A 14769-nucleotide genomic window follows, 5' to 3' on the forward strand; every position below is an offset into this window, starting at 1 on the left:
GTAAAGGGACACAAATGGTGTAAAAAGAAAAAGATCAAAATAATGTACAAAAAATAAAAATGTAAGCAAAAACCTTTTAGGGGGCTTTTTCTCATATTAGCATTAAAAAATCCCACATATTTGTTATCATCGTGTCCGTAACTACGCGTAGAATAAGCTGCACATGCTTTTTATCCTGCACGGCAAAAAGCGTAAAAAAAATAGCTAAAAAATTGAGGCAAAATGCTTATTTTTAGCATTTTGCCTCCCAAAAAATGCAAAAAAAAGTGATCAAAAAAGCTGTATGTACCCCAAAATGGTACCAATAAAAACTAAAGCTCGTCTTGCAAAAAATAATCCCTCACAGGGCTCCATCCATGGAAAAGTAAAAAAGTTATAGGACTTTGAATGCAGCGATTTAGAAAGAAGAGATTTCCCAAAAAAGGGTTTTTATTGTGGAAAAGTGGAAAAACCTATAAAAAAATATAGGAATTTTGGTATCGTTGTAACCATACCGACCCGCAGAAAAAATGGTATGTGTCATTTATGCTGCATAATTAACGCTGTAAAAAATAATCTATGGCAGAATTGATGCATTTTCACTCCCTATGATCATAAAATAATAAAAGTTTTACATTATAGTCAATGTACCTAAAAAGTGGCACCGATAAAAACTACAGTTCGCCACGCAAAAAACAAGCCCGTATACGGTCACATCGACGGAAAAGTAAAAAAGTTATGGCTTTTGAAAAATGGAGATTAAAATCCATGTCCTTAAGGGGTTAAAGGGATATTCATCATTACACATTGTATCTTTCTGTGGCTTTGTGGGCATATAAACCGGCTAAAAGAACGATGCGCTATAAAAACATTACTTTCTGGCTACTTTCACACACATGAGGGACAAAGAACACATCATGTTTTCCCTTCCAGCGGCCATGAGGTGATATCTGAGGAATACACACCCCTCGTCCCCTCACACATTACTGTACAGCTGCTCATATTGCCACATTTAAGCTCCCCTCCCGCGCAGTGATTGTGGGCGGGGACTCTCGGACACGCCCCGCTGGTAGCCACGCCCTTTCCAGTGGTTTTTCCTTAAAAACATGGGACCTCGCCGTAGTGAAGAGGCAGTAATTAGTGTGCCCGAGGTGACAGCAGTTAGTGGGGCCGTTAGTACACGCGCCGCTTCTGCCGGGACTGTACGTGGCGTCATATAACACACAGGTCTCCTTCTCCCACAAGTGTGAGCTGTCCGCCCTGCAGCCCTTCCCGGGTCCCGTTAATGCCAGCAGATAGTAGAGGAAGTGTCTTCCTGTTTGTACAGTGAGCGCAGGATGACAGACGCAGACGGAGCCCTCTGCGAGGAAGCGCTGGGGACCGATGGCTTACCAACTTATGCCCAAGCCATGGACGAAAGCTCACCTCTCGCCGTGGAGAAGACAGAGAACGGGGAGTGGAGCTCCGAGCCGGGAGATGGAGACAAGCATCTGGAAGCCACTGAGGCCACCACCACCACCGCCGCCGCCACCACCACGGACTCGGCAGCCGCCGCGGAGTTTGTCCCCCCCGAGGGCGGCTGGGGATGGATTGTCATGCTGTCTGCCATGTGGTGTAATGGCTCAGTGTTTGGCATCCAGAACGCATGCGGGGTGCTGTTCGTGGCCCTGCTGCAGGAGTTCGGCTCCGCCAATGACCCCCAGCTCATGTTTAAGACAGGTGAGTGCAGCCGCCGGGAGACACGTGCGGACGGGGCAGAGGACTGCGCTCTTTGTTCTACTCCACATCTGCTCTCCTCCCTGCTACACTCCCAACTTTTATCGGATAGGGGCAAGTTTATACAAAAACTGTTCAGACTGATCCTCCACACTGGTGGAGTGCAGCGCTTTATAAGTAGTATATAGGAGGAGAAAACAATACAAACACATATTACACTATAGTATCAACTTTAGAACACGAGGAAACATTACAAAGTATCTATTTCTATCTCCCTATCTATCTCATATCCATCTCCCCCTCTCTGCATATGTCTGTCTGTCTCTCTCTCACACTCACTCTATCTCATCTATATATCAATTTATGTATGGATCTATCTAATATCTATCTATCTATCTATCTCATAACCATCTATCTCTCTATCTGTCTCTCACACTCACTCTCTTATCTATCTATCTATCTATCTCTATCTATCTATCTCATAACCATCTATCTCTTTATCTGTCTCTCACACTCACTCTATCTATCTATCTATCTATCTATCTATCTATCTATCTATCTATCTATCTGTCTCTCTCTCACACTCATTCTATCTCATCTATCTATCTGTATATCTATTCATCTATCAGCTATCCCTCTGATTACATTGCACACTTTTAAGCCTCCTTAGCGTTTTCTTGAGCAGCAGGCAGTCTCATTTATTTTTAGGTCTTGTTTACATAGTAGCTGCTTGGATTTATGTAGCTATTACCATATCCTCAGCTCAGTCAGCAGTAATACTGAGTACACAGCAGGCAGATGCAGTGACCCCTCCTGAGATAAGAGCTGATAAAGAACTCTTGTTTTGTGGCATGCCAGCAGTGTCTTCCTGTTCCTCCTCTCTATCGATCTGCTTACTTCTCTGTGGGCCTAGATGTGTTCAGCTCTACAGTTATAAATACCTCCAGCACAAATGGCCTGTGTAAAGTAAAGGCGGTGGGGATGGGTGAAGTTGTAAACTGTGTTACTCATGAATAGAAGGACTTTCACATTCTAGAAGGTTTGCCGGCTGTATGTACTGCAAGTGATATTAATTGACAACAAATAGAAGAGATGTCCAGCAAACTCATGAATGGCATGGCTTATGTTTCTGGAAGTTATGAAAAGCTCCTGTCTGACATTCTTTATGTGATGCACTTTATTTAAAGCTGTGACATTCTCTTCGATCCATAGAAGTTTTGAGATTGTATCACTGAAAACCTATTGCAGCATGTCACAGATTTGTACCTACTGTAAAATATGATGCAGTATTTTGTGCAGTTGTAAGCATTTTGTTGCAGATTCCATGAAAAAGGTGGAAAAACAGCGAAATATGCTGCACTGTTTTGTTTTTTTAAATGAAAGAAACCCCATTATAGTTAGTAGGGTCCATCAGACACCTTTGCTGTTCTTCCTGTGACGGATCTGGCGCTGCCGTTGCTTTCATTATTCAATTACTATAAGTTTAATTAATAGTGTATGTGAACTCAGCCTATTACTGTGTGTGAAAGAAATTTAGCAATGACGAATCTTAGCATCTTAATTACATGGAGACAGAGGGACAGCTAACCAGTTCTTCAGTGCAAGGAGTTGGCATACAGCAATCAACATCTCTGCTACTTAGATCTCTGTGAATGAGTTGGGGGAGAGGGGGAGATTCAGCTTAGTTTATGTTAAGAATTACATTTTATATTTTTCATGAAGGTTTTCTTTACCCAGGACTGTGACTCTAACAAGGGTGCGGTCTACATCTAAGGAAAGAAAGTTTTTACACCAGCATAGAAGGGGGTTTTTAACTGTAAGAGCAGTGAGACTATGGAGCTCTCTGTCTGAGGCTGCATTCGCACGAACGTATATCGGCTCGGTTTTCACGCCGAGCTGATATACGTCGTCCTCATCTGCAATGGGGAGAGGCGGAACGGGGGTGGGGCTAATTCTAGAAACTTAGCCCTGCCCCTGTCCCGCCTCCTTTATTGCAAATAGTGCAGAGGGGCTTAGAGGAGGCAGAGAGGGGGCGGGAGCTCAGTTCGTGCTCCTGGCTCTTTCATCCTCCACCCCCTGCAGATGAGGACGACGTATATCGGCTCGGCGTGAAAACCGAGCCGATATACGTTCGTGGGAATGCACCCTCTGGACGTGGTGATGGTGAATTCAATAAAAGAGTTCAAGAGGGGCCTGGACACCTTTCTTGAGTGTAATATTATATGTTATAGTCACAGATTACTTGAAAAAAGTTGTTGATCCAGGGAGTTATTCTGATTGCCAGACTTGGAGTCGAGAAGGAATTTCCCTGAAATTAGGAAAAGTGGCTTTTTGCCTTCCTCTTGATCAACATTGCAGGAAAATAGATTATACTGGATGGACACGAGTCTTTTTTCAGCTTAAAATACTATATCATTATAACTGGCATTGTATTAAATTTTGAGAATACATTTCTTTTATTCTTTTTTTATTAACCTACTTCTTATTTCAGTTGGTGATGTTCTTAAAGAGTAACTAAACATTTTTTCCAAAAATAAATAGTAGAAGAAAAAATAGGAAATTTTGTGATATATATTTTACAGAAAAATGCCTCTGTATTCACTCATCAGGCTTCTCTCCTGCCTCCTGCACTGATCACTCACTCTGAATGTACTAATAAAATCTGTATACATGAGTTTATACACTAAGAGATCAACTTACAGTTGCTCTCCATAGATGTCTATGGAGAGGTGAGAGGGATGAGGAGAAGGGACATACTGGAGAGAGAAAGACACAGAGCTGCAGCTGCTGCATCTCCCCAAACGTTAGCCCTACCCCGGTTTTCGGGGGAGGCTTGAAATACAAGCCCTTCACCAAAAATATGCCCTAGCCCTAAAGCAACTTGAAAAAAACCCATCAATACTCACCTGGCCCGCAGCGTCTGAGTCCCTCGCGATGGTGCGCTGCGGCAAGCTGCCGTGTCCTCTGCGCTGAGAAATCCTCTTCTTTCTAGTGACCAGGCTTTGAATTCCCACACCTCCAGCAAAGCGAGCGCTGTGATTGGATAGAGCGCCAGCCAATCAGAGCCAGTGCTGGATCATTTACAGCCATTCAGTGAATGACATCACTGAATGGCTGTGATTGGCTCAATGGATCCAATCACAGCGCTCACTTTGCTGGAGGCAGGGTATTCAAAGCCCTGTCAGTAGAAAGAAGAGGATATCTCAGCACGAAGGACACCGCAGACTTACACATCGCAGCTGAAGACCAGCAGTGCAAGGCAACGGGACGCTGCGGTCCAGGTGAGTATAACGCCTCCCCCTTCCCTGAAAATAGCACACTGTGCCTCTTTTGGGGCAAAAATTAATATAAGACAGTGTCTTATTTTCGTGGAAACACGGTAGTAAGTGTTTTCTGTCATCCCAGTTTTGGATTTATAGTTACACTCCTGTATATTCTCCTTGTTGCTGCTTCTGAGGGTGTGCTACAGAGAGATAGAAGAACAGGAACTCCTATTCTGCATGTGTGCTGCATATAAGAGATATCATAGAATCTAGTAAACACCCCACTTGGAGCTGTGAGCTTGAGAATAACTGACACGGCTAAAGGTCTGACCATTTTTTATGTGTATAACATCCCTCATTCCCCACCTCGCCATACCGTGCACACTGCCAGCCCTTTAACTTCTATATCACCCCATTACTTGTAGTATGTAAGCTCGTTGGAGCAGGACCCTCACCCCTATTGTTTCTATCAACTGATTATGTAACCGTAGTTCTGTAATGTTTGTATTTTTTGTCTTTCTGTATTCCCCCTATGTAAGTGCTGCGGAATATGTTGGCGCTATACAAATAAAGATTATTATTATTAATTAGTAATTGAGCTCACAGAAGGGGAAACAGCTGAAAAAAGCAGGTTATAAGTCATACAATAGCCATTATTTGGTTATGTTGATGAAAAAAGTATAAAGTTATGGCCATAGGAAGGTGATGATGAAAAAAACTGAAATATTAGTCGGTCATTAAGGCCCAAATAGGCTTCATCACTAAGGCCCCCTGCACGCCGGTGGAAATTCCACGGCTGGATTTCCTGCAAAATTTCTGCCCGTGCTCGCTACCATAGGATTGCATGCATGCACGCAATCCTATGCACACAACTGCGATTTGTACGCGTTAAAACACGCACGGAAAACAAATCGCATCATGTTCTATTTCTGTCTCGCAGAGTCAGTAGTGATGGGCTGGCTCCGCTCTGCGCATGTGCCGGCTGGGCGGCAGCTGGCACATCACAGAGCAGAGGAGACGCCGGGAGCGGGTGAGCCGCAGGTCTCTGCAGGGGCACTGGTCTGCATCCCGCTACGAGAATTTTCGCTGCAGGATCCGTCCCGGCCATCTGCAGGCAGTTTAAGGGGTTAACCATTAAACAACTGAGTCTGTGTAGTTCCTTTGAAAATCAAAACAAACAAGGTAAATGTAAACACATTAAAAAAAACATAATAGAGAGCAAAAATAAAAGTTAGTAACCTTGTATCCTCTATGATGGTGCAAATAATATTGGAAATAGTAGCAATACACCACACAATAGCTCAGGGACCATATATATAATATTACATGAACATGAGGCCAGTGTTGCATATATTAGGCATACAGCGCTGGGGATGCCTTGGGGGAAGTGAGTTTGCAGAGGATTATTTAACCCGATTGAGCAGTTCATGGACTGTGAATCCAGGAGATCCACGGAGTATAATATTTATCGGGACCCCTTGTTGGAGGTAGATAAGCTTTATATGCAGCAGGGAATTATTCATCCTTCCACTGTGCTAAAGAGGGAATGGTATCATTCATCCAATCATGTGCTATCACTCTCCTGGCCTGGAAAAGTGTCTCTTGAAGTAATTGCTGTTGAGGAGTTTAGGGGTGAGCGAAATAGGTCAGATCCCCATCAGGTCATTCAAAAACCTAATGACCTGTGCCCAAAAGCCCTGAATATAGGAACACTGCCAAATCAAATGATCAAAGCTCCCTGACTCCTCTTCACATTTAGGGCAAATGTCTCTTCTAACAGGACAAAAACCTAGCTTCTCCAGCAGTGGTCTTATAGGCCTGGTGAAGAATATGTTCAGGAAATCTCTAAAATACCTTTCCACTCACCACCAGGGATGTCTCCCATGACTGACTTACCATGCTCAATGCCAAAACTGCTTACTGTCATTATGCTATATATACACATAAGAGATGCTGCAACTGGGACTGCCTTTCATTGATGTTGTGAACAGTTAGAAGTTGGGGTATTCCAAAGGCTGGCATGATATGCATATCACAGTTGTAAGTGCCGAGATAACATATTGGGTAGATTAAAGTCCTCTTTAAGGACTTGAAAAGACTGAAATCCCCAAGGGTTAACTGTTTGGCCTAGGTATTGTATGCCCTATTGAAGCCACACTTTGAGATCTGGCATATTAAGAAACTTGTGCAATGTGGTATGATAACACAAGCAGGTATACACGTGACAGCGTGTATACCTTTCTTACTTTGATACTCATTCTTTATGTATTTTGAAGTTCAAACCGCATTCTATTGAATAAGTAAAGTGCATTGCTCAGCCATTCCATAATATATACTTATCAGACTTGTAAGAGACAATTCTGACAACCAGTATATAGTAAGGTATTGCTGTGCAATTTCCTTAAAGGGGTTGTCTCGTGAAAGCAAGTGGGTCTATACACTTCTGTATGGCCATATTAATGCACTTTGTAATATACATTGTGCATTAAATATGAGCCATACAGAAGTTATTCACTTACCTGCTCCGTTGCTAGCGTCCCCGTTGCCATGGTTCCGTCTAACTTCGGTGTCTTCTTGCTTTTTTAGACGCGCTTGCGCAGATGCATCTTCTCCCTTCGGCTGGTCTTGGAAGCATCGGCGTTTTGGCTCCGCCCCCTTGTACGCATCATCGCGTAGCTCCGCCCCGTCACGTGCCGATTCCAGCCAATCAGGAGGCTGGAACCGGCACACGTCATGGGGCGGAGCTACGCGATGATGCGTACAAGGGGGCGGAGCCAAAACGCCGATGCTTGGGATCTGCGCTGTGTGAAGGGAGTTCATCCAGATGCAGACAATCAAAACATAAAGGAGCTTTAACTTGTGGTTCAATGTTTAGTACTTTTCAAGAATATTCCTGCTTAGAAACACTTAACATTGCTGGAACAGCATATGTTTATTACTGAAACAAGTCACATTTTTGTCATGGTGATATTAAAGCAAGGCAGTTCTGATATGGCATCCTGCGATCGCAGGATTTTGGACTTTGACGTCGTTCCCATCTGCCGTCATTATTTGATATAAAAGGCACAAATCGTATTGCACGCAGAAGGATTTCTACACATCTGTCTTTATATTCTTACCATAGCAAAAAAGATGCTGTTGTTAGAAATCGTATCTGTGCAGTTTATTGCGTTGGAGTTCAGAGCGCATCGTGACTGTTTGTTTTATTTTTTATGCTTTATCATTGGATCAAAAGAGTGAATAGCCTAAATCACTTTACCACGATAGCCCTAATATTGACTGCAGGCAAAGTCCTACTGAAGATTATACAAAATGCATGATGGTGGAACGGAAACTCCCCGATGCACTAGGGGGTTTTGGTAAAGGAAGAGGAACAAGAGACCAAATTGTAAGTTGGAAATAGTCTGGGAATTCTAAAGGGAGGTGTATGAACCTCCTTACAGCAAAGCCTGCGATAGCATTGTAAATGACAAGCTGTGGCCATGCCAAGACAAGTGGGAGTCCTGGGACATCTGGGGCAACTTATACAGTCGTTATATGTGAACCAAGCGGCTGCGGTCAGCACCTCCAGAGGTAACATGGAACGGTTCAGAATCAGAAAGGCATACGCCAAAGCCGCATCTTATCCCCTGCATTGTTCAACCTTTATGCAGCAGCGATGCAGAGGCAATGCAATATAGATGAATCCAACATTGGAGTGAAGACTGGTGGATGAAACACCCAACAATCTCACATATGCAGATGATACAACCTTGCTGGCAGGAAGTTAGGAAGATCTTCAACAACTGATACTAAAAGTTAAAGAAGGTAGTGGAAAAGCAGGCTTATACTTAAGTATCAAGAAAACTAAGATCATGCCAACAGCAGGTAATGGTACAGGAAAAATCAAGAATGAAGAAATTGAAGCAGATCATCTTTAGCGTATCAACAAAAAAAAATACTAGGGTACTAAAGTAGTTAAATAATGCCTCTTGTGAGTAGAAATTAAAGGGGTTGTCCCGCGCCGAAACGGTTTTTTTTTTTCAATAGCCCCCCCGTTCGGCGCGAGACAAACCCAATGCATGGGTTAAAAAAAAAAAAAAGGTTTATTACTTACCCGAATCCCCGCGCTGCGGCGACTTCTTCCTTACCTTACGAAGATGGCCGCCGGGATCTTCACCCACAATGCACCGTGGGCTCTGTGCGGTCCATTGCCGATTCCAGCCTCCTGATTGGCTGGAATCGGCACACGTGATGGGGCGGAGCTACGAGGACCAGCTCTCCGGCACGAGCGGCCCCATTCAGCAGGGAGAAGACCGGACTGCGCAAGCGCGTCTAATCGGGCGATTAGACGCTGAAATTAGACGGCACCATGGAGACGAGGACGCTAGCAACGGAACAGGTAAGTGAATAACTTCTGTATGGCTCATAATTAATGCACAATGTACATTACAAAGTGCATTAATATGGCCATACAGAAGTGTATAACCCCACTTGCTTTCGCGGGACAACCCCTTTAAGTAAGGTATGTGAGGGAACAACATAAGTCAATTTTAAAGTCTCAGTGTAGGGCATGGTTTCCATACTGTGGTCAGTCCATATAAAGCCTCATTAGGTTGAAGTATGCATTGATCCAAGTACCCGAAAGGGAGGCATGAGGAACAACGTTCAGAGTGACATGTTGCAGTAGGTTTTTAAATGTCCAGTTTTGGATGCAAATGTCCGTGTTAGAGCATGATTAGAAAAATGCCACCTAAGCTAGACAGGAGAGGAACAGGGTTTTTCTAGTAGTATTCTTAAAGGTTAACCCCTTAACGACTGCCCCATCGGGAAACTACGTCCTCAGAAAGTGGGCTTTAATCCTAGAGGACGTAGTTTTATGCATCCTCTTTGGATTGATGCCCACCTGCCTGAGGACGTGACCGCTCCATGCTGTCGGTGCCCACAGGTAGCCGACAGCATGGAGCTGTCATCCCAGGATGCGGGCAGTCCCCCCCGGCATTGCGATCGGCACTATCCAATGGATAGCGCCGATCGCAAAAAAGTAAACAAAAATGTGTAAAAAGGTAAAGATTCAGCTGCCCTGATGGATCGGATCCATCAGGGAAGCTGAAAATACTCACGCGGCTTGTCCCCGGTGTCCCCCGGAGATCAAGTCCTCCCGGACCCGCCGGCGGTCTTCCCGTGCATGCGCGCAAGACGATGACATCAGGCACATGCGTAGAAGCCCGGGAGCCCCCGGCAAATTTGAAATCTCCTGGCTCCCGGCTCCTGAAGGTAGCCGGGAACCAGGTGGTGTTACCGGGGACCGCTGTGAGCAGTCCCTGGGCACGCGATCGCCGCTATCCATTGGATAGCGGCGATCGCGAAAATGTTTAAAAAAAAGTTTAAAAAGTCAGTTTCACCTCCCCTCATGGATCGGATCCATGAGGGGAGGTGAAAATACTCACCTAAGTCCTCCCCGGGACCCGAATCCCCGTCTGTGCATGCGCGCCCGATGATTGACATCGGCTCGTGCACAGACAGGCTCGAGCCCCGGGAAATTTAAAATCCCTCTGCTCCTGGCTGCCATGTGTAGCCCGGAGCAGAGAGATTATACCGGGGACATGATCACTGTTATCCAATGGATAGCAGTGATCATGTAAAGTAAAAAAAAAAAAAGTGTAAAAAGTGAAAAAAAAAAGTTTAAAAAAAGTTAAATTGCGTTTCATCTCCCCCCACGGATCATATCCGTGAGGTAGGATGAAATGACGTACCTAAGGCCCGTGGATTTATCCACGGTCCTTACCCCAGCTTCTGCGCACGCGCCCGTCGCCAAAATGGCAGACGCATGCACAAAAGCTGTGGATTGCCAGGATAATTTGAAATCTCCCTGCTCCTGGCTACAAAACGTAGCCGAGAGCCTGGAGACTTCACGGGGGGCTGCGGTGAGCGGTTCCTCGTCAAGTGTTCGCCGTTATCCAATGGATAATGGCGATCACGTAAAAGTAAAAAAAAGGTGAAGCTTCATCTCCCCTCACCGATGCGATCAGTGAGAGGAGATAAAACTTTTTACCGGAGGCCTCCGTATTTGCACCCCGATGCGATCTTCTCCAGTGAACTTTCCCGGCTCCTGCGCATGCGACCGCCGGCAAAACACTGGACACATGTGCAGGAGCCGGGGAGCCCAGGAAATTTAAAATCTCCTTGCTCCCAGCGACCAACGGTCGCCGAGAGCCTGCAGCAGTGACGGGTGGCCTCGTTGAGCGGTCCCCGGTCACGTGATAAAAAGGTAGCGATCTACCTTAGGCCGGTCTCACATGACCGGATAGGAATTACGGATTCCGCATGTGTCTGATCGCTGTAATACGCAGATGAAGCGCATTGGATGACACAATTCCGCTCACATTAGCGGGTCGGAATTGTGTAATCCACTCGCAGAAAAGAGAACCAGCAGGTTCTATTTTACCGCGGATATCTGCAACATAGAACCCATTGTGCTCCATTGTCGCGGATATACCCGCTGCCCATACGCAACTATATTGTAAACGGGCTGCGGGTACCCACGTTATCGCTAAGCGACGGTGCAGGAAATACAAACAAACAAAAAAAAGTACTGCGAATGACCGCCTGTGTGAGTAGGCAGTTATGCGCAGTACATTACGCGGCCGTACGCAGGGTCACAGCCAGGCTCACAGCTAGGATCCGCCTACGACTGTGTGAGCCCGGTTTATTCAGACCGCTACCTGTAATACGCAATTTACAAGAAGCCCCGGGAACGCTCACCTCCTTGCAGTTCCAGGAGCAGCTTGTTGAGCGTCTTCTGTGCGAGACCGCCGCACCTCATTAAGCTTACGGAGAGTCATAGAGTGCCACTTTTTACACCACATACTCGCTACTGAGGTCACGAAATACACCCAAAAAAAGCATGAGAGGAGGGGGGATACCCGGTTTTATTGCCCCATGTACCCATCCCAACCAGCCTCCGTAATTACCCGTCTTCGGAAATACCACACAGTTCACATTATTACTTTTATCTAAGATTTGGGGAACGCCGAAAATGGCAGAGTGTGTGGGGGAGGGGAGGGGATATTTTTAGGGAGTCAATTTTTATTCCGTACAAATGAACAATGGGGCCTGGGATTTATTCAGTTGTGCCCTGCAATCCAACGGGTTTTCCCTCCATTATGGGCCTAACCATGTGTCCTATAAGTAGATTAGGGCCACAATGGGTATGTTTTTGAACACGGGACAAACGGGGGGGATCCATTTTGGGGTGAATGTCTTCATTTCTATGTACGCTGTACAAAAAACTGTTTTTCATTTTTTTGGCAATTTTGTCAATTTAAAATCGTAATTTTTTTTTCTGCTTTGCTTAGATTCATTCAAATACTGTGGGGTCAAAATACGCAATACACCCCTAGATGAATTTGTTATGGGGTCTAGTTTTTAAAATGGGGTCATTTGAGGGGGTTCTTTATCGTTTTGGATGCTCAATGGCTCTACAAGTGGGCAATGGGGGCCTGGAATTTATTCCGTTCTACCCTGAAATCAAATGGGTGCTCCTTCCATTATAGGCCTAGCCATGTGTCCTTTAAGTAGATTAGGGCCACAGGACAAACAGGGATATCCATTTTGGGGTGAAAGTCTTCATTTCTATGTACATTGTACAGAAAAACCCTGTTTTTAAATTGACACAACTGCTAAAAAAATGAAAATTGTAATTTTTTTCCTACTGCTTTGCTTAGATTTATTCAAAAATTGTAGGGTAAAAATACACAATACACCCCTAGATGAATTCGTTAAGGGGTCTAGTTTTCAAAATATGGTCATTTTGGGGGGGGGGGGGGTTCTCTGTCGTTTTGGCCGCTCAAGGGCTCTACAAGTGGGCAATGGGGCCTAAATCACTTTCATGCTAAATTTCTGTTCTGAAAGCCACCGGTTGCTCCTTACATTTTGGGCCCCATTGTGCATCCAGACATAAGATTAGGGTCACAATGGGTATGTCTCTGAACACGGGACAAACTGGTATCCATTTTGGGGTGCAAGTCTTCATTCATATGTGTGCTGTACCAAAAAAGCAGTTTTTAAAACGACAGAATTGCCAAAAAAACGAAAATCACATTTTTCCTTTTGCTTTGCTTGAATTCATTCAAATCTGTGGGGTCAAAATGGGCAGTACACCCCTAGATAAATTCGTTAAGGGGTCTAGTTTTCAAAATGGGGTCACTTGTGGGGGTTCTCTTTGGTTTTGGCCGCTCAAGAGCTCTACAAAAGTGCTATGGGCCTAAAACGCCTTCAAGCAAAATTTATGTTCTGAAAGACACCGACTACTCCTTTCATTTTGGGTCCCGTTGTGCATCCAGACATAAGATTAGGGCCACAATGGGTATGTCTCTGAACACGGGACAAACAGGGGTATCCTATTGGGGTGTCAACCCTCATTTTCATGTGCACTATAGGAAAAAAATGTCTTTAAAATGACATTTGCTAAATTATAAAATTTTACTTTTTCTCCTCTAAATTGAATTAATTCCTGAAAAAGTACTGGTAGGGTCAAAATACTCATGACACCCCTCAGTGAATACATTAAGGGGTGTAGTTTTTAAAATGGGGTCATTCTGACACATGAGCCTTTGCAAACTTGGCTTGGTGCAGGAAAACAAAGTTTTCCCTTAAAATGCTGAAAAGTAATGTTAAATTTGTACGCCCTATAAATGGTTAAAAAAGAAAAAAAAAACACGTTTTTCAAGTGTGCATTCAGAATAAAGTAAACAGATGGAAATATATATCTTATCAAAAATTTGTACAGTATGTTTGGACATATTTGAGATATTACAGTTGAAAATGTGAAAAAAATGACAATTTTTTTCAAAAAATGTTTCCAATATTGGTACTTTTAATAAATATACACAAATTATATCGGTCTCTTTTTACAACCAAAATGAAGTACAACATGTGGCGAAAAAACAATGTCAGAATCACTTGGATATGTAAAGCCTTTACGGAGTTATGCTACGTTGAACGACGCATGTCAGATTTCCAAAATTTGGCTCCGTCACTAAGGCGCAAACAGGCTTTGTCACTAAGGGGTTAAATGGAGAACAATTGTAAGTGACTTAAGAATGGCCCATTATAACTGAGTGATGTTTAACTCACCTTTAATGAAGATACATAAAACCTTGTTGCTTTGGGTTGGAGTTAGCACTTGATTTTTAATGAATAGTATGTCACTGGTTGATTAGTTATTTGAAGTCTTTCTATGTGATAGATATAATGCCATTTATTTAGTATATGAAGGTCGTTGTCACCAGACAACACAAGACACTTTTACATGGGCCATTCACAAGTTGTAATTGTTTGCATGAACGTTCTCTTGCCTGATAGTCGGCCCTTGTGAATATGTCCATGATCAACTGGCTAACGAGCAATGAGCCTGCTTTTCTTCCAGAAAGAGCACCACACTTACCCATGGGTTCTGTCTGATAGCGCTCCAGCCCCATTCAGTTCAATGGGGTGGAGTTGAAATGGCAGACACAATAATGGACAGGCATGGTGCTGTTCCTAGAAGTAGCTTAATCCTGGCTAACCCTTTAAGGTGCTCACATGTACAATATTTATTAAAATGTTTCTATTCCCCTCAAGGTTACATTGACTTTATGAAAAGTCTTGTCACTCCATGTCACGTGTATATATATTGTTTCTTCATTGGAAAGTTTCCGACAGCTGTTGTTGCCCGGTCTGTAACGTGAACAGCTGCAAAAGTATAAATCTTTATATAGAAAACCCTTTTACATCAGTTAAGTGTGTTGAAGTAAATTTATTTCCTAATCATACGTCTTACATTTCCTGT

General features: G+C 44.0%; 1 protein-coding gene across 1 annotated transcript in view; it reads left to right on the forward strand.

The window, feature by feature from the left end:
• The first annotated feature begins 1093 nt into the window (after positions 1–1093).
• Positions 1094–14769, forward strand: part of SLC16A10 (solute carrier family 16 member 10) — a 94221-nt gene continuing 80545 nt past the window's right edge. The window contains exon 1 of the mRNA XM_066607045.1: positions 1094–1698. Within this exon, the coding sequence (XP_066463142.1) occupies positions 1317–1698 (382 nt within the window). The 5' untranslated portion in view covers positions 1094–1316. The remainder of the gene's footprint in view (positions 1699–14769) is intronic.

This window comes from Eleutherodactylus coqui, chromosome 1 (assembly GCF_035609145.1).
Source record: "Eleutherodactylus coqui strain aEleCoq1 chromosome 1, aEleCoq1.hap1, whole genome shotgun sequence".
NCBI lineage: Eukaryota > Metazoa > Chordata > Amphibia > Anura > Eleutherodactylidae > Eleutherodactylus > Eleutherodactylus coqui.